Genomic DNA, 27,877 nt, shown 5'->3' on the forward strand with positions numbered 1-27,877 from the left:
CTATGCCCTCCTGCTGTCGCCTCCCCGTCCCTGGCTGCCACCAAAGTAGCCAGAACCATTGAGAAGCTTAGGATGGGGGAGCCCCACCCTGCCCCAAAGCAAAGTCCTAAATCATGGCCTCAGTATGTAATAAGATGATCTGAGAACATCAAGGCAAAAAAGGTACACTGATTCCCCAAAGCCTCTGGTCTGTAACAACTGGTTGTATATTTGTTAGTTAACCCATTCCATACTGCAGCTTTTTTTCTCCACAATCAATATAAATTCTAACATTACAAACATATGGACTTTAAGGTCAAAATGTGCTAATACTTTGAAAGCTCTCTTGAAAACGAGAGCGGGAGCAACATGTCAAATGTCTTAGGCTGATTTTACACTTAATCTCCAGTAGTTGCAAACCAATTCCTGATTTTGAGAATTTTTATAACATACTTTCAGTAAATTAGCAGGTCACATTTTGCACCAGGTGTAAAACCTCAAAGTTCTCCGATAAATCTGCTGTCCTTTAGCAGTCACAATCTTGGTACACAGGCTGTGTTACCTTATCCCAAGAAGCAGTGAAATCTTGCACGTCCACTATCATTTTACCATCTGATGGCAGCTGAGGGTTGCACTGTGTTATCTCATCAAGTAACAGAAAGTTCTACAGAAAAAGGAAAAACACAGATTGTTTAAACTCCAGGAGAAAAGCATAAACAACAATAACTGCTTTCTTGGAATTTGCAGTAAAAAACTTTACACAGCCTACATATCATTTTGCCAACTGTACTTAACGTGTAGGTTCACATCAGAACAGACTACGTAATATGCGGAATATTATATACTATTATAACAATATACAATAAAGTCTACAGATAGTGTACGGTATAGTATGATATATATTACATATATGACAAATAAAGAGTTCCTGGCCCTGAGGCTGTCTTTGTAACTTTCTTAACAAGTGTACTGGTTCCACCCTAAGGAGAAACTGTGGCAGCAAACTCCAACACATTTAAAAGCTTGATATTTCCATTGTTTTACTTTTGTGTTACTAACAATAAACAAAAGAGTTGGTAGGGAATTATTCCGTAAACATTTACTGAATCCCGCCATGTGCCAAGCACCATACAACACTGCTAGGAACACGGAGAGGAAGGCCATTCCCAGGCCTGCAGGTATCAGGTGGCACTGGACAGGCTGGGAACACAAGACCTAGGAAAACCCTGGCTCTGCCTGTTTTGGGTCGCGACCTTTCCCTGGGCACTTAAGTACACTCTGCTTTACTCCTCATGCACGTTAAATCAATCACTGCTTGTCATTAACTATCACTCAAATCATTGCTCTAAAAATGAAATGCTCTTATTAAGTTTCTGTCTCTTAAAAAATAGTTTGCAAGCATCTATTCACACTCTTCTCCTTAGTCAACGCCCTCTCTCCTCGACAGCAGGAATGGCCACATCCTCCACTGCTTGCTATTTTCACACCCCTTAGCAGCTATTCAATGCAATTCAGTTGAATAAAACCAAGTCCTGCGAATCACTACTGAACTAACATAATCATATACAGGAAAACTCCCTCTTGCCCTGCAAATGCTGCACATAATTCAACAAGAAACAAACCCCAGGTTTCAGCTGGCGCCTGGCAGCCTGGAAGGAGGCCCTCTCTCTCCAGCCTCCCGAGCAGATGGGTGTAGCCGCGTGACTACATCCCGGCCGGTGGAAAGGGACAACGTCCGGGACCTTCATCCGCCCCACGGCCTGGGCCTCGGAGGTTACCAGCTGGGTCAAGGCCACATGCAGAGGAGTAACAAGAGAGAAGTCTGGGTCCCTAACACCCTGGAGGATCATACTAGCCATGGAACTTGTTATGGGGTGAACTGTATCCCCACAGAAAAGCTATGTTGAAGTCCTAACCACAGTTACCTCAAAACGTGACTTTATTTGGAAATAGGGTTGCTGCAGATGCAATAAATTCAGGTGAGATCACACTGGACGAGGGTGGGCCCTCAATGCAATATGATTGGTGTCCTTATCAGAAGAGAGACGCAGAGACACACACAAGCAGAAAACAGCCATGTGACAATGGACACGGAGGCTGGAGTGATGGCTGTTAGGAGCCAAGGTACACCAAGGTTTGTCTCCAGCCACCAATAGCTAGAAGAGACAAGAAAGGATTCCCCCTTATAGAATTCAGAGGAATTGTGACCCTGCTGACACCTTGAAACTGAACATGAGGACTTACCTGGTGCTGCAGTAGTTAAGAATCCGCCTGCCAATGCAAGGGACGCGGGTTCGAGCCCCAGTCCGGGACGATCCCACATGCCGCGGAGCAACTAAGCCCATGCGCCACAACTACTGAGCCTGCGCTTAAGAGCCCGTGTGCCACAACTACTGAAGCCCCCGTGCCTAGAGCCCATGCTCCGCAACATGAGACGCCACCACAGTGAGAAGCCCACGCACCACAACTAGAGAAAGCCCAGGGGCACCAACAAGACCCAACGCAGCCAAAAATAAATAAATATATAAATAAATTTATTTAAAAAACAAACAAACAAAAAAAACCTGCTTCTGTGAAGGAAAAGGAAGATGAGATCCTTGCATTTCTCTCAAAGACAAGCTGGCAGGAGACGCTATCCTTTCGTTCCCACCCCCTCTCATCCAGGCTCACTGAGAACCGGAACACTGGGCACGGCCGCTCCTACCCGCCCCGAGCCCGTGTCCAGCAGGAGGCAGGATGGACAGTGGTCTGAGGACTCCTCTGCAGGTTTTCAACCACTGCAGCCTGAGTTCTCTCTCCACACCACCTCTCCCATCGTCAGCCAGGTACCAGCTCTCGCCTGTTCTGGCCACAGTTCATCCCTCTCCCAATTCTCCTTTCCTCTTGAAACAACATAATTTCAGAATCTCTTCTATTAACCATTTCAAATACTGATATGCCTTTTCTTTTGCTGGTTCCTTCCCCAGGCCTCCCCAGCACCACCGACCCTCCCCCAACACCACTCCCTCCTGATCTCCTTACAACACCTCTGAGAGTGTCCAGCACGCTTCAACCCCTCCAGTGAGCCATCAGCACCTATCTCCACATCCCCAAGTGGCCTCTGCCTGGACACCCTGAGTACCGACGCCACCCATCCTTCTGGGCCATCTCAAATGCTAATCCTCCTGGGAACCAGCTCAGGAGGATCCAGGCTGGCACTGACCTCCCGACCTCTGAATCCTCATAGGGATATAAAGTCATAAAGAGGGGAGACACTGGGTGATTCCTGCACTTACACAGTCCCAACTCCATCTGAGACCAAGCCTTGCACAGAGTTGGCCCATCATGGGTATCAGGCTAAGGGAAGGAACAGACTACATGGCTGTTCAAATCAGTCCAACCGGTGACTGCGTGGCTACAGCCTTACATAGTCTGAGCTAACAGAGCAACAAGCAAAAGGTTATACGTGTATGTTATACATCTTGTCTAAACAGAAATTCCAATTTTACCTTAAGCGTGTTACCAAGATAAAAAACCTCAATATTCAGGGCTTCCCTGGTGGCGCAGAGGTTGAGAGTCCGTCTGCCGATGCAGGGAACACGGGTTCGTGCCCCAGTCCGGGAAGATCACACATGCCGCGGAGCGGCTGGGCCCGTGAGCCATGGCCGCTGAGCCTGCGCGTCCGGAGCCTGTGCTCCGCAGCAGGAGAGGCCATAACGGTGAGAGGCCCGCGTACCGCAAAAAAGTAAAAAATAAAAACCTCAATATTCAGTGTATGTATGGTAGAACAGAAATTCCCCACTTTCAAAAAAAAAAGAAAAAGTAAGCCTTAAATGAGGAATTAAATCTATTGAGCGCTTGTCTACAAATAATAGGTCTGCTAAGGCAAAGAAGTTACAATCTTCCAGGGGTTAAATGAGACTCCATTCAACACATGACCAGCTTGTAAAGTTGCAAGAAGTGCTGATTGCATTTTTCCCCAGGACTCAGGCTGATGAAAAAGGTGAAATTAAACTGCCATTAGAGCCATGAAGTGCAGACCCAGAACACATCATGAGGGAAAGTATCAACGTCAGAACTGCAGCCAAAAAGACTGACTTCCCAGGGGCTGGTAGGGGAAAACCTAAGCAGCTTTGTGAACAATATAACCTCAGAGACACATTTTACTGGATGTAAAAGTCACTGAAGACTTTTAGTGCGTTTAAGTTAAGACAAGATATTTTTAATCCTATCGCAGTAGCTCAATGCCAAGACCTTCAGTCCCCTTTCATTACTAAGAGAAAAATAAGGGGACCATCGCACCACCTCCAAGGTAGCCAGGGGTGGTGGATTTTCTTCCTAGGACCCCCAAACATGACCTGAGTGGAAATCTTGGAAGATGGCCCATCCAGTCTCCTGAGTCCCAGGCTGCAGAAGGCAGTGGGGCAGCAGGGCTTAAACCACACTCTGTTCTAAACTCTACGTGCCCACCACGCCTCCAGCCCATCTATGGTCAAACCTCACCTAGTTTTCTTCCATTCTTGCTGCTGTCCTCATCTTCTAATTAGGCATTAACACATCTAACTGAGAAGCAGGAAAAGGAAGAACAAAAATTCTTGCTCTTCTCCTCCCCTTAGTATTCCAGGTGACTTTGCAGCCCCAAAACTGAAAGCAGCCCGCAATCCATCTCTCCTGTTAAGGGGCTTAGAATACTCCTGGGGAGTCACAACACGACCACCCCACTTGACATGATGCTGGGCCGTGCAGGGCTGGCCGTGCACACAAATGGAAGCGCTAGATCGGCGCGAACGAAAGTGCTGGGAGAGGGACATGGGGCTGCTGGAGGCTCAGCAGCATTTGCTTAAATCAAGGACTGATAAGATGGCAACCCAGGAGGCCCAAAAAGTGAGGCAAAACCAGGGATGAATGTGACAGGTCACACAGACAACCCGTCTTCCCCCCTCCCCCAGCAGAGTGGAGGGTCGTGCGCTGTGAAACAGAGCTGCCAATGGAGCGTAGAGTTTAAAATTTTGATTCTGCAAGTAACATGGAAACTTTGAAGGTCTTCGGACTAAGACCAGATGATGAAAACAACACTTAAATAGAAATTCCACATGCTAGAAGGTACTAAGAAGGCAATGTAACAATGGTTTAAAAAACCAGGCTTGGGCTTCCCTGGTGGCGCAGTGGTTGGGAGTCCATCTGCCGATGCAGAGGATGCAGGTTCGGGCCCCGGTTTGGGAGGATACCACATGCCGCAGAGCGGCTGGGCCCGTGAGTCATGGCCGCTGAGCCTGCGCGTCCCGAACCTGTGCTCCGCAGCGGGAGAGGCCACAGCAGTGAGAGGCCCGCGTACCGCAAAAACAACAACAACAAAAAAAAGGCTTTGGGCAGGATCCTACTTGTCATTTACTAGCTATGTAAGGATAGGTGAGCTATTTCACCTGTTATAGGAACCTGTTTCCTTATCTGTAAGGTGGGGACACTAATGCTTATCCCATTCAGTTGCTATCAGGATTAAATGGGATGACATGCAAAGGCTTCAGGAGCGCGCGGACCACACAGCAACCGCGGCAGCACCGATTGAAGACAGCAGCTGCGGCAGCAGCAATAACAAAACCACAGCAGCACAACACACGTGTGAAGCCTCCATCTGGACAGCTTACTGTGTCACTAAGAGCGTCACTACAGTTCAAGGATATCCCTAAATGTCCTCTTTCGAGATGTGAAAGCTTCATAAAAGAAATTTTATTGAACTGCATGGACCATCCCTTAACAGTGTCACTAGAAGCCCCCATCAAAAAGAATGATTAGGGCTTCCCTGGTGGCGCAGAGGTTAAGAATCCGCCTGCCAATGCAGGGGACACAGGCTTGAGCCCTGGTCCTGGAAGATCCCACGTGCTGCGGAGCAACTAAGCCCGTGCGCCACAACTACTGAAGCCCGCGCACCTAGAGCCCGTGCTCCGCAACAAGAGAAGCCACCGCATTGAGCAGCCCGCGCACCGCAACGAAGAGCAGCCCCTGCTAGCCACAACTAGAGAAAGACCACGCGCAGGAACGAAGACCCAACGCAGCCCAAAATAAATAAATAAATACATAAAATTAAAGAAAAAAAAAAGAAAAGAAAGAATGAAATTCAGGGGAACAGAACTGACCCCATATAACTGATCTGTTTTATGGGCAATAGCTTTTTATATTATAGAAACTTCATCATAACCTTTTATGACGGCTGAATGATCAAATAAAAATCACAGCCAAAGCTATCTAACTTCACAAGAGATCTATTACTGGCCATCCATCACTATCGAGAAGTAGGAACAAAACAAATTAGATGTGTTGTAAAGCCCAGACACTCAAGCTCACGCCCAGGCCGGCTCACAAAGCCAATTTATCTTCATTTTACACCAATTAATAAACACACAACTCCTTAAGTATCTACAGGTTCTTATCTTGGTGATGTAAATTATTCACCCCTGGCAATTTACAGACAGATTAAAAAGAGAGAGAGAGACTGTGGGTATGGTAGGAATCACAAGTTTGAAGGGAAGAGGGCAGCTAGAGATAGGATTACACGTAAGTGACAAGAGAACAGGGACTAAAAGGCAGATCGAAAAGGCATACTCAGAAATCAACAAGCAAACCATCTACGGAGGAAAGAACCCATTTTTAAACACAGAGAATGAAGTGAGACTGAGGCCATGTTTCCTACCCAAGGAACAGAGACCTCTCAGCATGTTCATTCCCTCCCGGCCCAGAGAGGAATCCTATTCACCCCAGGACGAGTCAGTGGAGTTAGCATAGGAGATGAGATCTGTTTGCTTCTCCTACTTTCAGACAACTTAATCGTCTTGCAGTCATTACTCGACAAGAGCCCTGTACCGCTGGTACTTATACTACTGCCCATAGATGAGCAGGCTCTTAAGATATTTATAACGCACCCTATGTCAGAAGACGGGAGTACTAAAGACTTTCTGGAACAACCACCAGCTTAGGCAGTGAGAGTTAGATCTCACCTAACCGGCACACAGTGACACCAAATAAAAGGAGGCATTTTAGGTAAAATCCACCTACAAGTGAATAAAGTTATTTGTCAGCAAACCTTGATTCTTCGGATGCTGACGACCGCCTCTGACACCTTCTCGACGGCCGAGGGGAAGAAGAGGGTGACTGTCAACCGCACAGCCCCATACAGTGTCACCGCCACAAACACACGGCTCGCCGTGATCACATTGCCAAGCAGCACATACGTGGTGAAGGTGACAAAAACAATGATTTTGCTTGCAACAAAAAACGATGCCAAATTCATTCCTCTAAGGTAGGAACTTCTCAGAATCTTGGAAATTTCCTTCCTGGAAAAGAGCGGGAAATAGATTTTAAAAGAAGCATCAACATCCAAGACATGAATTCAAGTGCCCTGTGTGAGTGGCCTCTTCCTAAGGAGTGGACACAGATGAAGATAAACCATCCCTCACATCACGGAGACACTACACAGTGCACACCCGGGGCCTGCCCGACACAAAGACCACACACTCCATCACCACTTCACTCTTCCAACTAAACAGAGGCTTAGTGTCTCATTTTAAACATTCTGGGTCAATCAGACTGGGTTTGAACATTCAGTCAACATCCATTCATAACCAGAAGTCCTGTGCCGGGCTCTTCACTGATGACAGAAAGACACAGCCCATTCCCCTCCAGGAGTTGACAAACTCATAAAAGAATAGAGAAAACAACCCCAAAATTATGAGACACCAAGACATTAGACAGAGGCGCCAGCACGGCCCCCGCGGGAGCGCAGAGCAGAGGCGTGTAACTCAGAGCAATAGAGGCCGGGCAAGTCACACGCACGTGGACCCTGAGAAGATGAGCTGGAGTCAGTCGGGCTTGGCAGAGGCCAGAGAAGAAGTAAGATGAGTGTATTCCCAGCAGAGGGAGGGGCACCCACAAAGGTACAAAGTGAGAGCTGACACGGTACTGCCAGAGAATTCTAAGTACCCTGGGCTGGAGTATAAGCACTCATCAGATATTTAAGTCAAAGATGGAAAAAAACTCTACAAACAAAGCAAAGCAAAAAATATATTTATGGCTTTGTTTGGAATGAATAATACTGACTCATAAAGTTTGGCCCAATATAAGTACCCAACCTTTATATAATCTCCCCATTTGTGCTACATTAACATAAATTATACTTTTAGTTTAAATATCGTTTTAGACGTCAACATCTTAAATCATTGTTTATTTGGAATCTGTGCTATTAAGAAATACTTGGGGGCTTCCCTGGTGGCGCACTGGTTAAGAATCCGTCTGCAGGGCTTCCCTGGTGGTGCAGTGGTTGAGAGTCCGTCCGCCTGCTGATGCAGGGGACACGGGTTCATGCCCCGGTCCGGGAGGATCCCACACGCCGCGGAGCAGCTGGGCCCATGAGCCATGGCCGCTGAGCCTGCCCGTCCGGAGCCTGTGCTCCACAACGGGAGAGGCCACAACAGTGAGAGGCCCACGTACCGCAAAAAAAAAAAAAAAAAAAAAAGAATCCGCCTGCCAATGCAGGGAACATGGGTTCGAGCCCTGGTCCCGGAAGATCCCACATGCCGCGGAGGAACTAAGCCCGTGCGTCACAACTGCTGAGCCCACGTGCCACAATTCCTGAAGCCTGCTCACCGAGAGCCCGTGCTCCGCAAAAAGAGAAGCCACGGCAATGAGAAGCCCGCGCTGAAGAGTAGCCCCCGCTGGCTGCAACCAGAGAAAGCCCACGTGCAGCAACAAAGACCCAATGCAGCCAAAAAAAAAAATGAATGAATGAATGAATGAGTAAATAAATATTTTTTTTTTAAAGACAGAAATGCTTGGAATTTAATTTCTGTATAAGTAAGAGGCATATATTTTTTTTCCTTTAAGAAGATGGTAAATGGAGGAGCAGGTTAAAATGACGTCTCCACTGTTCTACTTAACCCCACTGCCACATGTTGGGGGTGGAGTGGATAGTAGTTAAGTTCATCTTAATGTGAAAACTTGGTAAGACTTCTAAACCATTCAGTAAATATGAGATAAATTATGAAAATATGCTGTATATATACAAACACTTACCTTCTCAAACTGGTAATAAGGTCTGCAAAGGACTTTTCCCAGCCATACATTTTTATTATTCTGATGCCAGTTATCACTTCATTCATGGTCCTGATCCTGGTGTCTGTGAAAGCTGCAGTCTTACTCCTAAGGGACAGATGTGAGAGATGAGCCTTAGTGACCACAGCCCAACTTTCCTTATCAGCAGCAACAGTGGCACAGCCAGAGACCAGGGATCAAATGATTCCCTACAGCTCTTTTGCGCAGACAGGCAGGTCCTACTCAAAGTAGAAATGGAGAAGACTTCAATTAGGAAGCCAACCATTCAGCCCAATTCAAGAAGTAACTTGGAGAACTTGCAGTATCCGCTAATGAAGACCCAGAATTAATCAGATACAAACCATCTGCCCAAGGATGTCACGGTCAGGTAGGGGAGGCAGAAAGACAGCCGACTCTAACAGGAAGACAGTGGCTGTGCTGTAATAAAATAGGAGTAAAGTGCTGGGGAACAGAAAAGATGGGGCTGTAAATTCTACTGGGAAAGGAGAACAAGATGGCCTTCAGAGACCCGGTAGCATCGGAACAGGGCCTCAAAGGATAAGGAACATCTCTCCAAAGCAAAAAGAAGAAACGAAATTCCAAGTAGAGAAAAAAAAAAATACCACACGAGGCTTCCCTGGTGGCGCAGTGGTTGGGAGTCCGCCTGCTGATGCAGGGGACGCGGGTTCGTGCCCCAGTCCGGGAGGATCCCACATGCCGCGGAGCGGCTGGGCCCGTGAGCCATGGCCGCTGAGCCTGCGCGTCTGGAGCCTGTGCTCCGCAACGGGAGAGGCCACAACAGTGAGAGGCCCGCGTATCGCCAAAAAAAAAAAAAAAACAAAAAAAAAAAACACGGAAACATACACACACACACACAAGAACTCAATGAGCTTCAAACAGCACAACATCTCCATCACCTGACAACCTGCACAATGACCAACCACCAACCCTCTGGGACCTGCTTCACGTCTAACTAAGCAGCGTGAGGCTCTTCGTCACCAGCCACTTTTCTATCACACAGGCTGCTAGGAATGCGGGGCTTTATACAGACATACTTAAGATCGATCTTGCCCTCGGGCTTAATGGAAACATTGAATTAAAAACAAGATGCAAACATATACACACCTGAAAATGGCTCTAACGAACAAGCATAACAAAAATAGATGCACATGGAATTGAGCCTGTAAGATCATTACTATTTAATAATGCTTAAATAACACTGTTCAATGTACATTCCGCTTAAGGACACTCTGCTTGTTCAGGCACGGTGCCGGGAGGAGCCAGCGAATGCTGTCACCTTTCCCGCCTCAGGATCAAACCTCAGCTTAAGGCTGGAGCATCTACTGGCTAAGCCTAAAGGGTCTACAACACATGCAAAGAGACCAAAGAAGGCATTTTTGGTTTGTTTTTGAACAAAAGCATCAAGCAGATGGTGGATGTTACCAGTTGCATATTAACACTTTTTTACACCAGTGTTTCTCTTACCGGAGTGATGAAAACAACTTCCCAATGCAGCTTTGCAAAGGCAGAAGAATAATTAGAACCGCCATCCCAGCAAGACATGATATTCCTATTTCCATCCAGAGCAGGATGGTCACTATGATAGCCTGCAGTGGCCCTGCCCACAGAAAGTGCAAGAATATCGTTACCTTAAAAGAAGAAAAACAAAGCCTTCTTAGGAATGTATAAAAACCAGACCAGTGAGGACACAATTTAGAAACAATCTTCTGTCAAAGAACAGACAGGAACCTAAACAGAAATGATCACAGTGGGTTTTAAACCTGCTAAAGCAGAAATCAAGTATCCACCCCAGGTGATGCTCAGGGACGTCCAGGGAGAGGAGGACCGGCAGTGCCAGGAAGAGTTTAGTTTTGTCCATCCCACAAATGAGCTCAGGGCTTCCTCACAGTCCGCCCCTGTCAAGCAGGGCCACTCCAGGAGCACCCTTAGAGACGCTAACCACGCTGGGCAAGAACACTGCTGCCGATTTATTATTAGAAAAATTAAATTCTCATCTAAAGGACAATACACATTGTTACATCTCATAGGCACGCAGAAGAAATGAGAGTTGAATAAAGAGAACTCTTTGTCTTACGTCTTCAAAAGAATCCTGGCCACCTGGCATCCCCAAAAGCTAAACACAGTAAGGACAGGGAATGGAAAAGGATCCCCCAGGGACAGCTTACCTGATCAAACCTGTTCACATCGTTGGACAGCAGGTTGACTATCTGGCCTGTGGTGGTCTTCCCCATGGCCAAGTTACTCAGGCAAAGTGCCTGAAACAAGAGAGGGTAACAGAGAGTTGGATCCCTGCGGTGATACCAAGTCACTCTTAGAACATAACAAAACAGAGCATGTTTTCATGGGGTCTTGAGTGGCGTCAGGACGAGCAGCGTGACCCCTGACAGCAGGGCTCTAGGAACCCATGTTTACCCTTTGACTCCTCAACGTGGCGACAGCCATGCCCACAAGGACAGCAAACAGAGGCCGACGCAAAATCTCCCACCTTTTTTTTTTTTTTGATGAATCTGGACGTGCCCCAAATATAAAGGGATGTAGGTTCATACTCAGAAGCCAACTAAAGGAATTTTAGGCCGTATTAGATGAAGGCAGGGAAGCTGCCTGCAATCAATCATTGATTTTGTGTGTGACGTCATTTCCACACTGTATTCTCAGTTTCCTCGTTCTCTGAACGGAAATAACTCTTCACCGAGCATAAGATCATAGGGGACGTATGAGAGGTGAATGGCAGATTTGTTATCTACTACGTGGAGGAAACCAGGTGCTCCTGGAGATATATTTACTGATAGTCATGCCTTCTTGTCTTTGGAGATGGGACAAGATATACGCCAACACCTGTAATACAGGTGTGAACAGTAAATACAGTGGTACGGGGAACTGGTGAAGGTTTCTACCAAGTGACACTGTGGTGAGGGAGGAGCTAGGACGACGAAAAGGATAAAGTATATGGAGAGAAGGGAAGGGCACTGTGGGTGAGAGGAACCCACGCAGAGACTCCAGGGAGGAAAAATGCAAAATCTGGCTAGAAAGGTGGTCTGGGAAATAGCTAAGGACTTTGGAAGGCAACACGGAACGGTCAATGTTTTTTCACATTAGAGAAACTCAACTTTAGGAAAATTAAACTGAAGAAGTGATTGGCCAGGAGATTTTTGGAAGAAAGGAGAATTAGGGGTCAGTGAAACAGTCAAGAGGTAACCAGACTGTGCAGTAGAGACGTGTGAATGGTAGCAAAGGGCCACTGAAAACACTCTGAAAGGTAAAAAATGCTTTGCAAATATGAGCGACGGAGGGAGGGAGGGAGGGAGGGAGATGCCACTACAGGAAAGAAAGAAACCATACTGTGCCTTAACTTCTGAAAGCTCTCTTGAAAATAGGTTTAAAGCCTGTTTTACATACAAATACATGTTAATCCCTCATGAAGAAAATACTTATTTGAAAGAAGTAGCTAGTTTATCCCTAATTTGAACAACTAAAAGTAGGCAGAATGGTGTACCAAACTCTGAGTTTAAACTGATCATCAAAAACAATCAAGACAACTGCACATAATTGGAATTGATGGACCAAAAGGCTGGTTCTGGAACAAAAGTTAACATGAATCAAATATAACACTGCAGCCAGGGACTTCCCTCGTGGCGCTGCAGTAAGGAATCCACCTGCCAGTGCAGGGGATGACGGTTCAAGCCCTGGCCCGGAAAGATCCCACAGGCCGCGGAGCAACTAAGCCCGGGCACCAGAACTACTGAGCCTGCGCTCTAGAGCCCGCGAGCCACAACTACTGAGCCTGTGCACCACAACTACTGACGTCCACGCACCTACAGCCTGTGAGCCACAATAAGAGAAGCCACCACAATGAGAAGCCTGCGAACCGCAACAAAGAGTAGCCCCTGCTTGCCGCAACTAGAGAAAGCCTGCGCGCAGCAACGAAGACCCAACACAGCCAAAAATAAATTAATAGATTAATTAATTAATTTAAAAACAAAAAACAAGTCCTTTCTCTACTCTGGCTTCCCTGAGTGGTGAGATTCAGGCTGAAAGACATTTAGGAACTGCTGTCCCTAAAGGAGAACAGTCACCACACTCATGGCAGGGATTTTGCGCTCAATAGTTCAGAGGCCCCCAGGCAGACTACAAATGGTGACAAAAGGTGTGGAGCCCCTCGTTTGTACAGACTGGATTCGTCACAAATTTGCGAAGTCAAGAATTCCAGATAAAGTTTTCCAGCCTTCACCTGAAGATCATGAAAAACATGGTGGGGATCCACAGCAACCTCACAAACTGCATATTGTTGCCAGAATATAAAGTACAAAGGCGTCCACATTGGGAGAAAGATATAATAAAGGTGCTTGGGTTACAAAAAGCACATACCCTTCAAGTTCACAAGAATGCCCCTTCAGTGAAAGCAAAACTGAAAGTGGTTAAACATCTGATAAGAATCAAGCCCCTGAGGCTGCCACAAGGTCTCCCAACAGAGGAGGACGTGTCCAGCGCGTGTCTCAGGAGCACTGCAGAGCTGGTGGTGGGCGGCTTCAGAACCCCACGGGCCAGGAAGTGAGTAAGTCCTGATGGCCTCGCAGCTCCAGAGTAAAAAGTGCAAGTCATTTCTATTTAAAGATGGTGAGAAAGTGTTCTCATTAAAATACGGTTTTTTGTTTGTTTGTTTGTTTGTTTGTTTTGCGGTACGCGGGCCTCTCACTGTTGTGGCCTCTCCCGTTGCGGAGCTGTGCTCCGGACGCGCAGGCTCAGCGGCCATGGCTCCCGGGCCCAGCCGCTCCGCGGCATGTGGCATCTTCCCGGACCGGGGCATGAACCCGTGTCCCCTGCATCGGCAGGCGGACTCTCAACCACTGCGCCACCAGGGAAGCCCTAAAATATGTTTTAAATTCTAAAAACAAACAAACGAACAAAACAAAAAAACAAAACACTGCAGCCAACAGAGAAATCAAGGATCTGTCAAAAGAAAATCAGTCATATTCCACACAGGATAAAAAACAGAACATGAAGTGACGGTAATATTATTAATGAGAAGACACAGCTTACAAGCCAACTACCAGATTTCTGTGTCCAACCATGAAAGAATAATTGGTACTGGACTCGCCCGCCACTGTAAAACTGCAAAGGTGGACAAAATATAGGAAGCAGCTGTTTTCAGGCACTGAATGACAAGCAGGGCTGAACTGTAAGCCTGGAGAAGAGGAGAGCCTGGGACTACTGGCCTGGCTTTCTGCCTGGGGGCATCTTCTGCCCAAGCAGAACTAAAGTTTCACTGAACTGAAGAGGAAGAGATGACTGTTCTAAGTTGCAGAAACGGCTGGAATTTGGGAGGAATAGCAGAGGGTAGACCCAGAATATCTTGTGGAGATTTACCAAAGGGACTTTGCCAGAACTTCACTGTCCGTGAGCAGGATCAGACTCCATGAAGCCTCTGTGAGGTCACGCCAATGCCAGGAGACTAGAGTTTCTGCCTGCCTAGAAGAAAGAGTTCTTCTTAAGCGCCTCAGACATTCACTTAGCTGCCAGGAAGGCCATGCCTTACGCTGTAGAGCCATGCACTTGGACTAAGTTCAAAATGAAAATAATTGCCCCAGATAGACAGACAAGACAAACAGAAAGATAGAAAGAATGCATAAGCCCATCCTAACAAGACCAATCTACCAGGAATTCCCTATCAGAACAAATACCCTTTAATCCAGACTTCCTATAATGTATACTTCGTAACACCCAACATAATAAGACAATTATTAGACCTGCAAAGAAGCAAGAACATTTGACCCATAATCAAGAGGAAAAAAATACAAGCATTAGAAATAGACCCTGAGATGATCCAGATTTTGGAATTAGCAGACAAGAACTATTAAACAACTATTATAATTATGTTCAAGGAATTAAAGGAAAATATGGTTATAACAAGTGAATGGATAGGTAATTTTTTTTGTTTTTTTTTTGTTTTTGGCCTCGCCACACAGCTTGTGGGATCTTAGTTCCCCAACCAGGGATCAAACCCAGGCCCCCGGCAGTGGAAGCACAGAGTCTTAACCACTGGATAACCAGGGAATTCTCTGGATAGGTAATTTCAGAAGAGAGATGGACACTATCAAAAAGAAGTAAACAAATTCTAGAACTAAAAAGTACAATATGAAAAATTCACTAGATAACTTTAATATCAGATAATTTCCATTGCTCTGTGCCCAGATTCATTAAACCTTTCTTTAAGTTTACAACCTGAAGAACAAACAGAAAACAGAGAACGAGAGCAAGATTGATTGAAGAAAAGAAAGCCTAAGGGTTCAATGGGAGCATACAAGCAATGAAACACACATGTAATTGGAGTCCTGGGAGAAGATGACAAAATAGGGAAGAAAAAATATTTGAGGGAAAAATGGCTGAAATTTTTCCAAGTTTGGTAGAAAATATTAATTTAGATACCTAAGAATCTTTGCAAACCCCAGAAAGGATCAAAACAAAGAGACCTATGCTTGGGCACATCACAATCAAAATGCTGAAAACCAGAAAGTAACAGTCTTGAAAGCAGCCCACGAAAAACAACTGCATTACATACGGAAGAAAAATAATACAACTAATAGCTGACTTAACAAACTCAATTCTGTAACTATGTATGGTGATGGATGTTAACTAGGCTTACTGTGGTGATCATTTCTATACACACACGCACATATACACATACATACTATACACTATATATATATATATATATATATATACACACACACACACACACAAATACTGAATCATTTTGCTGAGTATCTGAAACTAATATGCTGTATATCGATTATACCTCAGTTTAAAAGGAGGAGGAGATAGTGGAACAAAATTTACAGAGTGCTGAAAGAAAAGAATAACTGTCAACCCCAAATTCTATAACCAACAAAAGTTAATATCCTTCAAATGATGAGGGTGAAATTGAGACATTTTCAGACAAAGTCTCAGAGACTTTCTCACCACCCAACCTGACCTTTAAGAAATTATAACGGATATTCTTCAAGCTAAAGGGAAATAGTACAGATGGAAATTCAGTTGTAGAAAAATAGAGAAACCAAAATGACAAACAAAGATACAGGTAAATATAAGAGATTGTGTTATTCCTTTCCATTTCTTTGTGAAACAAACGGCTGCTTAAAAGCAAAATAATGGTAACACCGTACCATGTATGTAGATGTAAAATAGATAACAATAGTACAAGGGATAGGATGTTACTCCTATATGTTTCTTACATTTTATGTAAAGTAATCCAATACTAACATGCAAAAAAAGACTAATAATAAGATGCCTATTTTAATCACTAAAGCAAGATTAAAAATACGAGATACTGCTAAAAAGCCAACAAAGGAATCAAAATGGAATACTAAAAAATATCTGATTGACTGAAATAAGTCAGGAATGCAGCCCTGCCACCCAAAAAAAAGGAAGATGAAACAAATAGAAAATAAACAGTAAGTAAAAGGCTTAAGTCCCATCACATCAATATTTACACTAAAAGCAAACATACTAACACTCCAGTTAAAAGCCAGAGACTGCCACACTCACAATAGATTAATAAAAGAAAGATCCAGCTTGTTGTATATGTGAGATACACTTTTTAAAGTAAAAGGATGGAAAAAGATGTGGCATGCAAACAGTAGGCGCAAGAAATCATGTGAGGTTATATTATTATCAAAGTTGATTTTTGAGTCAAGGAATTAAACGACCAGAGATTAAGAAGGACATTTCATAATGATAGGATAGTCAATTCACCACTCCTAAATGTGTAGGGATCTAATTACCGAGCTGCAACGTATATGAGACAGCAACAGAACTATGGAGAAAAATCAGAAAACCCCACGATCATAGCAGGAGTTTTTAATATCCTTCTTCTCAGTAAATGTAACAAGTAGACACCATCCCCCCCAAAAAATCAGTAACAATACAGAAGATCTGAATAACAAGTAACCAACTTAATCTAACGGACATTTATGGAACACCACACCCAACAATTACAGGACAGGTTTTTTTCAAGTACGCATTGTAAATTCACCAAGACCATATGCTGGGGCCATAAAATAAATCTCAATAAATTTCTAAATATAAAAATGGTACTCAGAATGTTCTCTGATGACAAGAATTAAGTTAGAAATCAATAATTTATATCTTATCTAAAAAGCCCAACTATTTGGAAATTAACATATTTCCAATGTTAATATTGGAAACAAATAAAATATCACAAGGGAAATAATATGGGTAATCAATTACATGTCTATTGCCCTCAAGAGCTATCAGCTAGTTGAGTGCACAGACATCATAGTCATTTATGTCATCATGATCATAAAAACAGCTACCATTTATTCAGCACATACTACAAGCCAGACACTGAATAGAAAACAACCTTATTTGTAAGAATTTTTTCCTATTTTGCACATAAGAAAATAAACTGAAAGTATTCATACCTGACAAAGAATGGGCACTCAGTTACTTGGTTTTGGTTTTTGTTTTGAATGAAGCAAAGTTACAACTTTTGAAGGAGAGAAATGTTACCTGCCAAGTCATTAAACAAAGGATGTTGCAGCCACCAAGCTGCCACATTACTGCCAGTCCCCTGAGGGAACTCGGGATGGAAATAGAATGCTGGTTGGTCATGAGGCAGTCAACTGCTGCAGCCACCCCTGTCGTGCACCCTGAGGAGACTAAGGATGAGAAAGCACAGGATATTGGCCCCAGATAGCTGGGGTGCACATCAAAGGAACGATTTCAATGAGCCCAGACTTGTATCTTGCTATACACAGAAAAAAGCTAATTTCATTACCTTGAGATGTCTGGTTTTCTTTAATGAACAGTAGTCTTTTGATGTTCTGGCTACCCAGTCCTTGTTGCAAAAACCCCTTTGTATCCTGCCTTGCCCCCTGCACCCCCTTGCTCTTCAGAGTAGCCCCTCAGAGAGATGCGAGCATCCTGTCTCCAGGGCTTGAGGTCCTGACAGAGTCCGCTAAATAAAATATAACTCTCAACTGCTAGGTTGTGCTTTTTTTTTTTCAGTCCACACACTGCTCCTCATTAATGTATAAAATTAAAGTTCAGTTCTAATAAAATGTATATGTTATAGTTAAAAACACGTCACATCCAGTGTAGAGAAAAACATACAAATGAATGCTAATGTTTTGGTTCTATTTTCCTTTAAGTTGACATTTTACAAGGGGATACTTTTTGGTTAAATCTGTTTTCCTTGTGAAAGAAAATAGTTCCACCATGAGAATAAAAGGCAAAAAACTGGAATCAAATTTGCACCATGTATGTCAGACACTAAATTAGTTAGTAAGCTGTTAATCTTTAATAAATCAAGAACACTAAATATAGATAAGAATTATATTATAAAAGCCTACCAATTTATTTAAAGGGCAAAGAACATGTACAGGAAATTCACTACAAAACACACAAAAGGCTAATGAAAATTCGCAAATACTCAAATTCAAAGAAACTCAAAATGTGACATCCACGTTTGGCAAGGGTGTAGGGCCATCTCGTTTCACTAAAGAGAACGTACAGTTAACTCTAGAAGGAAATCTGGCATATCAAAAGGCTTAAAATGTATACACCCTGAGAAATTAAGGATGTCTCCAAAGGTTTAGCTTTAATCAGGTCCATTGCACTGCTGTTTGTTAATACATAAAAACGAGAAAACAATCTGAATATCCAATTACTGATTATACTAGAATCCGCATGGCCTTTAAGAACAATGTTATGAATTGTGAAGTGTGAATTCCACCCAAGCAAGGATCCATTTATGGTGGGTTCCTACGGCATGGGAGGTGGGGGGTGCTAAATTACATATGGGGTCATAGGAGAACTCTATAATCTAGGCCAAAACATCGATTTTGTTCAACTTTTTAAAAAAGAAATGCAAGAAATATTAGTCATTCATTTGAAAAATAAACAGTGTGTCTTTCCTCAATTATTTTAAATCAGCAGACTTCGTGAAACACAAAACCCAAGTGTGGGCAGATAAATATAACCATCAAAGGAGCAGAGGAGAAAAGTATGTTCTTTCCACAGAATTGAGTTTTCCAGACTGGTGAAAAGTACTATCCCTTTAAGAATCCAATCTTCATTTTAATAGAAACGCTCCCCAAACCGTTCTCCAATAGTCCTTTAAAACAGAAGATGGGAGCTGTACTTCATCATCCTCATGATGAAGATTCCCCATCACTAACATGACTCTCTTCCGAGGCCAATGATCCTCAGTGTGGAGACGCTCCTCCCTCCTGCGAAGTGCCCCAAATAGCCATGCTTTTTGGGGTTTTCATACATTGTCATTCTATCCTGTCCCTTTGCCATCAGGCTATCCCTTCAAGAGACTATCTCACCGTTAACTACTGCTGTTTCTCAACTAGGATATGGCTTCGTAATACTGTAAGTGAGTCAGAGTAAACAGGCTCTGAGTAAGAACCTAAAGGACTTTCAGAACAGAAAACAGGCACTGTGTCACTTATTCTGCACTTCTGGCTTATTTCCTGGTTCACGGCCCTACCCCCCAGAGTTGAGCTTGTCAGACAATGCAGTCTCTAGGTACACTGGGTATTACTCCAACAGGCAACTAGGGTGAGAATATGTTTAGCTCACCTAAAGCAGAACATTGCTGTATTTTTCCCATATTGTTGCCCAGAGGTGCTTAGTAATGCTGTCACACCTACTTTCATGATTGCATAATCCAAGGCCATTAATCTCCGCTTTGAGGGGAGAAGCCAAAATCTGCCTAATATCTTCCGCCCCCATGAACACGACTGACCTCTATAAAACTAAACACATTCCCTCTGTGGTTCTGTAGGAAAAAAACCTACCGAAGGAAATGAAAAAAAAGTCAGTGCGAGATCAACCACGTGCTGCTCTCTCACCTGACAACTCCACTGCCTTTTTCTGTTGTTGGCCTGATGTTCCATGGCCGGCACTCGAGCCAACACAATTACTCAGAAGCTCTCTGCAAGCTCTGAAGGATGTGGCATTCACCTCCTGTCCTGGAAGAACTGTTAGCTGTCGTTTAAATTCTGCTGGCCACCTTTTCCCATTATACCACAAAACCTACTGGATTCGCCAGAATGCCACGTATACAGAGCTGACAAGTGAGCCTCTGAACGAGACAGTCACAACGCGGACCGTGAGAACCACTGGGGGATGGGAGCCTGTGATATCTACCCCAAGGTCAGGCTAAGGACGTGAACTCCTCAGGAGTTTCTTCACATTCTCTGACCTCATCCCCTCTGGGGGATGAGTCCCTGAGGCAGCACCCTGGGAATCCCCCCAAGCCCTAGAGCTCCCGCACGGTGAAGACAAGCAGAATATGGCCAGGCCCCCATTATGACAAGTCTTGCCACCAAGACTGCCAGACCCTTTGCTGGTGACCACACAGCATGCTAAATACTACTCCCCACTGTGGGGGGGCCGGAAGTGCCCGAGGTCCTTGAGAACATCCCAGAAAATCTGAAACAATGAACTAAAAATAGGTGTTTACACGAGTGAGATGGTGGTCAATATATACTGTTTTAGGAAAATGACCACAGTTTAATTAATAAAGTCTATGATATCAATGCAAGGAATAGATAAGGCAAATTCATAGACGTATGTTCAGAGTGAGGTCACATTCCAAGATACTGGCTGAAAGACCCTTTACCCTTAGACCCTTCCACCACCAACTGCTCCGTTTGAAAGAGAAGCCCCGATGACTGGTTTACCAAGCAAGAGAAGTGAACAGAAAAGATGAACCACACAGCTGTGGCAAAGGTGAGCTAGTAGGGCAACAGGAAGAAGGAAAACCATGGAGAGTGCTGGAAACCCCATGACAGGGAGAGAAAGGAGATCCAAGAACATGCATAAATATACATTTTAGGGTTCGGCAAGAGAAGATAATCTTAGTGAGAATACAAATCAACTGGCCCCCCAAAAGGGTGGAGGAAAAAAGACTTCTATCAACATTTTAAAAAAATGTATCGTGTTTCCGTACTTCTAAAAAATAAAAAAAATAAAGAAAAAGTATTTATAGTCCATCTTCTCAAAAAAGGCATGCTCAGGGCTTCCCTGGTGGCACAGTGGTTGAGAGTCCGCCTGCCGATGCAGGGGACACGGGTTCGTGGCCCGGTCCGGGAAGATCCCACATGCTGTGGAGCAGCTGGGCCCGTGAGCCATGGCCGCTGAGCCTGCGTGTCTGGAGCCTGTGCTCCGCAATGGGAGAGGCCACAGCAGTGAGAGGCCCGCGTACCGCAAAACAAAAAGAAACAAACAAAAAAATGCAGTGGAGAGACTGCTGCTCTGATGAATGGCTGAGTAGCTGATAGTGGAATAGCCCCACTTCCACTGCAACCACATTGGTAGGCACTGGATAACTGGCAGTACAAGACTGATCTTTGAGAAAAGGGACACCCATGGGTACTGTTACAAACGAGGAAATTAAGGCTTAGAGCAGTTTGCCTAAGGCAAACATCTACAAAGAGGAAAGCTGGGCTTCTTACAAAAGCAGTCAAACTACAGAGTCTTGTTATGCGTATGATGCCCACCCTCCTAAATTTAATAAATGACTTCTGTAAAAAGTGCTTTGCAGGAGTTATTTTATCCAATGCTCAAAAAACCCCATGAAGCAGATATTCTCTACTCCAACGTTTCAACTCAGGAAACTGAGGCCCTGAGAAGTGAGTTCACTCACAGTTTAGCAAACAGCCAAGTCAGGATTGGATCTCAGGTCTGGCTGTTCTCAGAGTCCACACTCACAGTCTTCTACCCCCCTATCCAACCTGCCACCATGTCTTCTACAAAGTACCTGTGCACCTGGCTCAACACCTGATCGCTCGGTGCACACGAGATTCCCAGCGCAGAATCTGAGACACAGGAGGCCTATAGAACAGCCACCACCCTTCAGGTCTACAGCTGCAATTATGAAAGAGTATCTCCACTGAGAAAGGTTAAACTTGCAGCCCACATGATAACCCTATGTACTGGAAGGTCTTGGTTATTAGACATGAGAAAAAGAATTATGCTGAACATGCCTTTGAGGCCTATGGCTATTACCTGGCATCTTTTTAAATTCCCCCCATACAAAAAAAAAAGAGAGAGAAAAAAAAAAAGGACTTCCCTGGCGGTCCAGTGGTTAATACTCGGCGCTTCCACTGAGGGGGCACGGGTTCGATCCCTGGTCAGGGAACTAAGATCCCACATGCTGCATGCGAAAAATAAAATAAAATAAAATCCCCCCCCCCCATACCAATTAAAATGGAATGCCTGCGGAGAGGGCCTGGGTATCAGTGTTGTTTTTAAATTTTCATGAATCCATCGTGCAGCAGTTTGGGAATCACTGAGCTAAGCATTCCCTTCCAGCTTGCACTGCACCCCACACGGCAGACAGTTATCAGGTGGTAGAATACAGCTGACACCCGTTACTCTCCAGCAGCAGAAACATCCCCTTTGAACAAAGCTAAACCAAACAGCCTCTCCTCTCCTTCCTTAAGCTGCTTGGTTCGGAGCACCCACAGAAAATTAAACCTTCACCCAACGGCTCTCCTTAGCTCTCCCCTAGCAAATCAGAACAACTGCCACTGCCCCCTGATGAGATGAACTCTTCACAAAATGCACAGATCCAATTCAAGTTTATATCAGAAATAAAAGAGAAAGAAGGAAAAAAGTGTGTTTAAAATATTGTAAAAGTGTGGAACAGTGTAAGAAGCATTACTAGTTCATTCTAATTTTGTCAGAAAGTTAGAAAATACCATTAGAAGAGAAAGTCCAAACAAAGTGTCACGTGCTTCAAGGGAGTCCCTCTATTTCCATAAATACCACAGTTTCACTTTAACAATACTCGAGATGCTGGTCCCTCAATATTTTCAGAAAGAAAATACAATACAACCACAGACTAGTAAGCAAGATATCAGATTGAACCCTACGAAATTGCTGCTTTATAAGCCCAAATCAGTTGAACATCTGTCATTTCACATTGTCCAGTCTAAATTTAAAGCAATATACTGTCTGTACCGAAACAGAATTAGCTTTAAATAAAAACAAAAGTTCTGAGAGCTATGAACACAACATCACATGGCTGAGGCAGTGACAAAGCTTTCTACTCTCGGCTTTCTACACTCCAAGGAGCAAATTCAGAGGGAGATGAAACTGGAAGGGTGGGATGAAGAGGGAGGTGCTGCAGGAGGTGAACCTTTCCTTCCCGGCTCACACTTAGCACACTCAGTGCATAGATTTTTTTAAAGTCAGGCTCCATTTACGCACAGGACAGCAGACATCGCTCGGAGGAGTCTGCAAACTTGGTCACTCCCTGCACCGTGGAAGGCCTCCTTCTACTTCCTGCTTAGGCTCTGTGAGAAAGGATGCCTGCTGTCCTGACCACTGATCTTAAAATGTAACTGAGCTGGGACTTCCCTGGTGGCGCAGTGGTTAAGAATCCACCTGCCACTGCAGGGTACGTGGGTTCAAGCCCTGGTCCGGGAAGATCCCACATGCCACGGAGCAACTAAGCCCATGTGCCACAACTGCTGAACCTGTGCTCTAGAGCCCGTGAGCCACAACTACTGAGCCCGCAGGCCGCAACTACTGAAGTCCCCGCGCCTAGGGCCCGTGCTCCGCAACAAGAGAAGCCACCGCAGTGAGAAACCCCCTCACCGCAAGTAGAGAAAGCCCGCGCTCAGCAATGAAGCCCCAATGCAGTCAAAAATAAAAATAAATCAATAAATTTGTGTATATATATATATATGACTGAGCTGAAGTGTCTGAAAAAGAAATAAAATGGTTGAGAGGAGGAGGGAGTCTTAAGAGACAGGATTAAAGGAAAGAGAAAGGGTCCTTCACTCAGAAAGATGATGGTTACCTGAAACCATGAAATAGAAATAGTGTGGATACAGCGAGCATGTATGTCTCCCCAAACTGAAAATAGAACTACATCACTTAGATGACTGAAAATAGGTCTAAGGTAAGTAAGAATATTTCTCTAGGCAGGATGTTGATCTATAGAAACAACCTCCTTGAGTCAGTAGTCGATTCTCATTACTGACAATGTCCATGTTCTACAGTCACTATGAATGTCAACTAGTGAATACTCACCGCTCCTGAGGGAAGTACAGGGCTAGGGTTCTGGCAGCCTTTGGTAACAACATCTTCACCATCTCAATACTTACATAACCTTGTTTTACGTATGTTTCTACTTAACCTTATTTAATCGCTGTTGTAAATTCATGAACATTGGCCTCACAGCCAGCAGCACTGTAACACATACCTGAACCAAGCTTACTCACCTACACACATATTTTCTCCATGAGACACATGACAGTCTTCCTCAGCTAAGGAACACCAGACAGCACTTCAGCCCTCTTTAGGGGCCATTTTAAACTGCAAAATCACCCCCCAAAAAATACAAAAATGTGGAAAGCAAGGCACTAAGTTGACCACAAAGAGGGCATCTGTTCCATAGTATGAGAACAGGCACATATTGTTTTCACTCCAGCTGGGAATATGCATGTCAGATGACAAAAAACTTTAAGAGACCATGTGCACACCCGCAGAAGACCATGAAAGAGCCCCAAGTATTGATTTTTAGAATTACAAATAAATTTTAGCAAGTAGGCGAATTCGCAAACACAAAATCTACAAATATCCAGGATTAACTGTACATAAATTCTTGTAAGACAGATCTACAATAAAGGATAAAGGGAAACTAGGGTGTTTGCAGGGAGTCAACTCATCTTAGAAGCTGAAACAAAGAATGACAAATCTCTCCTGCAAACTCTCCTTTGGGTAACAGTAAAGAGAGGGATGATTTCAGCCACAATAAGAAATCTGCTCGAACTAATTAGATTCTGCGAGAAAGTCTGCACTGGGTAAACAAGCAGCAGAGAACACTCAGTGAGCTCAGTGACCATCTGCTCTGGCTTTACCTGGCGTTCAGAGCAAACCATCCATCGTCAGGACCCACCATAGGGAACGGCCGCAGCTCTACAAACTGCACACAAAGTCAGGAAACCTACAGTCCACTAGGCTATTAAGGAGCCTCTTAAGGAAAACTATCCGTGCCCTATGCATTTTATAATACGTAAAATCTCTGTGCCATATGACGAGATCAACCTGCTTAGAGAGATTAGCATGCTGTCTGCCCCAGGTCAGACCACCTGTAACATGCAGGCACGAAGACAAGGGCAGGACTGGAAACTGGGAGATACATTCTCACTACTGACTGGGGTTGGAGATCAACAGCTGTCTTCAATCCAGGCTCAGCTGGCTTGAAGTTACCATCTTCCCCCAGCCCGGGCCCACCTCCCATGCTCTGAGCTGGGGAAGTTACCCTTTGAGATCTGAAGCCGGATGAGTTCTCCTTCTTCTCTGTCCCAACCAAGAACAAAGAAAGACAGGAATTAAGACACTGGTCTCACTGTAAAGGTGATAGCAACTCACGCTGGGAATATCCCCAGGGACTGGGGGCGATTTCCCAAAATGAGTGAATATAATGTTTAAAACACTATCGCTTTGAGGAACCTGTGTTTGTAATGCCAGTCTGCTGACTTTACACAAAACAGAGCCCGTGTTCCACAATCCCTTTATTCGGTAAGAAGTTCGAAAAAATGCTCTAGAGATCTGAGGAACCTGAAGAGACCATCATGAGCTGTTTCTACAAACCAACAACTGGAGCCACTGATCCAAACAAAACGTCACAGTTCATAGAAACTTCTCATTTAGTCCTCAAGTTAAACAGAAAAATCAGTGATCAAGTGTGAATGTAAAATGATGCAGCCACAGCGGAAGAGTACGGACGTTCCTCAGAATGCTAAACATAAAATCAGCATATAATACAGCAAGTCAACTTCCTGGGGATGTACTCAAAAGAACTGAAAGCACAGACCTGAACACATATTTGAACACCCATGCTCACAGCAGCATTATTCACAACAGCCAAAAGGCAGAAACAACCCAGATGTCCACTGACAGACGAATGGATACACACCACCTATAATGGAGCATTACTCGGCCTTGAAAAGGAATGAAATGCTGGCACCTGCGACAACATGGATGAACCCTGAAGACACTGTGCTACATGACGTAAGCCAGACACAAAGCGACAAACATTTATGATTCCACTTCTGTGAGGCACCTAGCGCAGTCAGATTCATAGAGAGAAGTAGAACGGTGATGGCTGAGGGGAGAGGGGGTGGGGAGTTAGTGTTTAAAGGGTGCAGAGGTTCAGTTTGGGAAGATGAAAAAGTTCTGGAGACGAATAGCGATGATGGCTGCGCAACAATGTGAACGTGCCTAATGTCACTAAACAGTGCACGTAAAGAGTTAAAATGGACAATTTGATGTTGTGTATATGTTACTACAATTTTTTTAAAAAGCAGTGATCAAAAGTAATTTTACCAAAGCAGTTGAAAGGTAGATAAACGACAAGTCATTCTTACATATGATACATCCCACAAGATCATTCAAAGTTACAACTGTGACTTAGCAGCCATTCCATTTCTAACACCCAACCTGATTTCTCCCCAGGACCAGGGATTAGTGGGGGGGGGGGGGGGCCTCATAAACCCCAAAGATCAGAGGGGCTTTTCAGAGCTGCTGTGCAGTACCAGCTTTTCCCCTAAGGAACTAGCCCACCTGTAACCTGCTAAGAAGTGTCACATTTCTGCTCCTAAAAAGGATCCTAGATGTAAGGCTGTGCCTGAGGAGACTGGTCTTTCCCACGTTTCTGGAATTTCAGGTCACGTCTATGGTATAATCCCAACAATAGCTGACTTCCTAAAGAACAATTCTCTTACCCTAATCAAGCCAGCAAATTAATGGCTTTGGGACATGTTTACATTCATCGAAGCAAATGTGCCAGATTATATCAGATTTCCCAACGGCAACGCCAAGTGTTAGTGGGAAGAGGAAGAAAAACTGGTAGACAATGGCTCACCTGTGCAGCAAAGAGCGATCTGTTTGACTGAACCATGAGACCTAATGAAAGGTTTTCACAGTGCACTTCTGGTGAAATTTCCCATTTATTTATGGGAGCTAAGCATGATCTGGAGAGACAAGCATCTAGCTAATCTGTGGGAATCTGAGTACCCATCTCCTAAATAGTAGAAGGTGCAACAGAATAACAAAGATGATGATGAACAACAAGGAAGACCCCTGACTAGAGTGTACGGGCACCACTGCCATTTCCACGTCACCCAGGAGGAAACCGGCTCAGATGCTGTAGCCAAACACAGACAGTGAGATGCCAGGTCCCTGGGTTCACAGGCCCCCGAGATTCACAAGACTCTGCTCAAGAAAAGATGACGAGGGCTTCCCTGGTGGCGCTGCGGTTGAGAGTCCGCCTGCCGATGCAGGGGACACAGGTTCGTGCCCCGGTCTGGGAAGATCCCACATGCCGCGGAGCGGCTGGGCCCGTGAGCCGTGGCCGCTGAGCCTGTGCGTCCGGAGCCTGTGCTCCGCAACAGGGGAGGCCACAACAGTGAGAGGCCCGCGTACCGCAAAAAAAAAAGATGATGACACATCTTCCATTTTGCCAAGAAAAGTACTGCCAAGAAACAGAAGGTCTAAATAAGTAGCAACTAGGTAAAAGAAGTGAAAATTTTCAATTTAATTGTTTGGTTTTGGCTTTCAAGGACAATTTTAATTGTTTTTTAATAAAAAGTGTATACATTTAAGGTGTATAACATGTTGCTTTGATATAAATATACAGTGGGAAATAATTACTGTAGGAAAACCACTTAACATGTCCATTATGTAGTTGTCCTTTGTGTGTGTATCCGTTGTCTCAGTAAATTTCAAGTATACAATACAGTCAAATGAAAATTCTTTAAAAAGTAAATAG

The 27,877-nt window shown here is 44.4% G+C and overlaps 1 protein-coding gene and 1 pseudogene across 5 annotated transcripts in view; one reads left to right on the forward strand and one right to left on the reverse strand.

The window, feature by feature from the left end:
* The window catches only part of LOC132413649 (ATP binding cassette subfamily C member 4 (PEL blood group)), a 215,017-nt gene that overhangs the window by 130,230 nt on the left and 56,910 nt on the right, over window positions 1-27,877 (reverse strand). For all 5 annotated transcript variants that reach the window (XM_059995730.2, XM_059995732.1, XM_059995733.1 and 2 more), the window contains exons 5-9: window positions 11,226-11,315; window positions 10,525-10,688; window positions 9,022-9,147; window positions 7,037-7,286; window positions 542-643 (exon numbers count right to left, since the gene is read on the reverse strand). In XM_059995730.2, the coding sequence (XP_059851713.1) occupies window positions 542-643; window positions 7,037-7,286; window positions 9,022-9,147; window positions 10,525-10,688; window positions 11,226-11,315 (732 nt within the window). The remainder of the gene's footprint in view (window positions 1-541; window positions 644-7,036; window positions 7,287-9,021; window positions 9,148-10,524; window positions 10,689-11,225; window positions 11,316-27,877) is intronic.
* On the forward strand, window positions 13,120-13,702 carry LOC132413953 (large ribosomal subunit protein uL30m pseudogene; annotated as a pseudogene).

The sequence above is a fragment of the Delphinus delphis genome, chromosome 18 (assembly GCF_949987515.2).
Source record: "Delphinus delphis chromosome 18, mDelDel1.2, whole genome shotgun sequence".
In the NCBI taxonomy this organism is placed as follows: domain Eukaryota; kingdom Metazoa; phylum Chordata; class Mammalia; order Artiodactyla; family Delphinidae; genus Delphinus; species Delphinus delphis.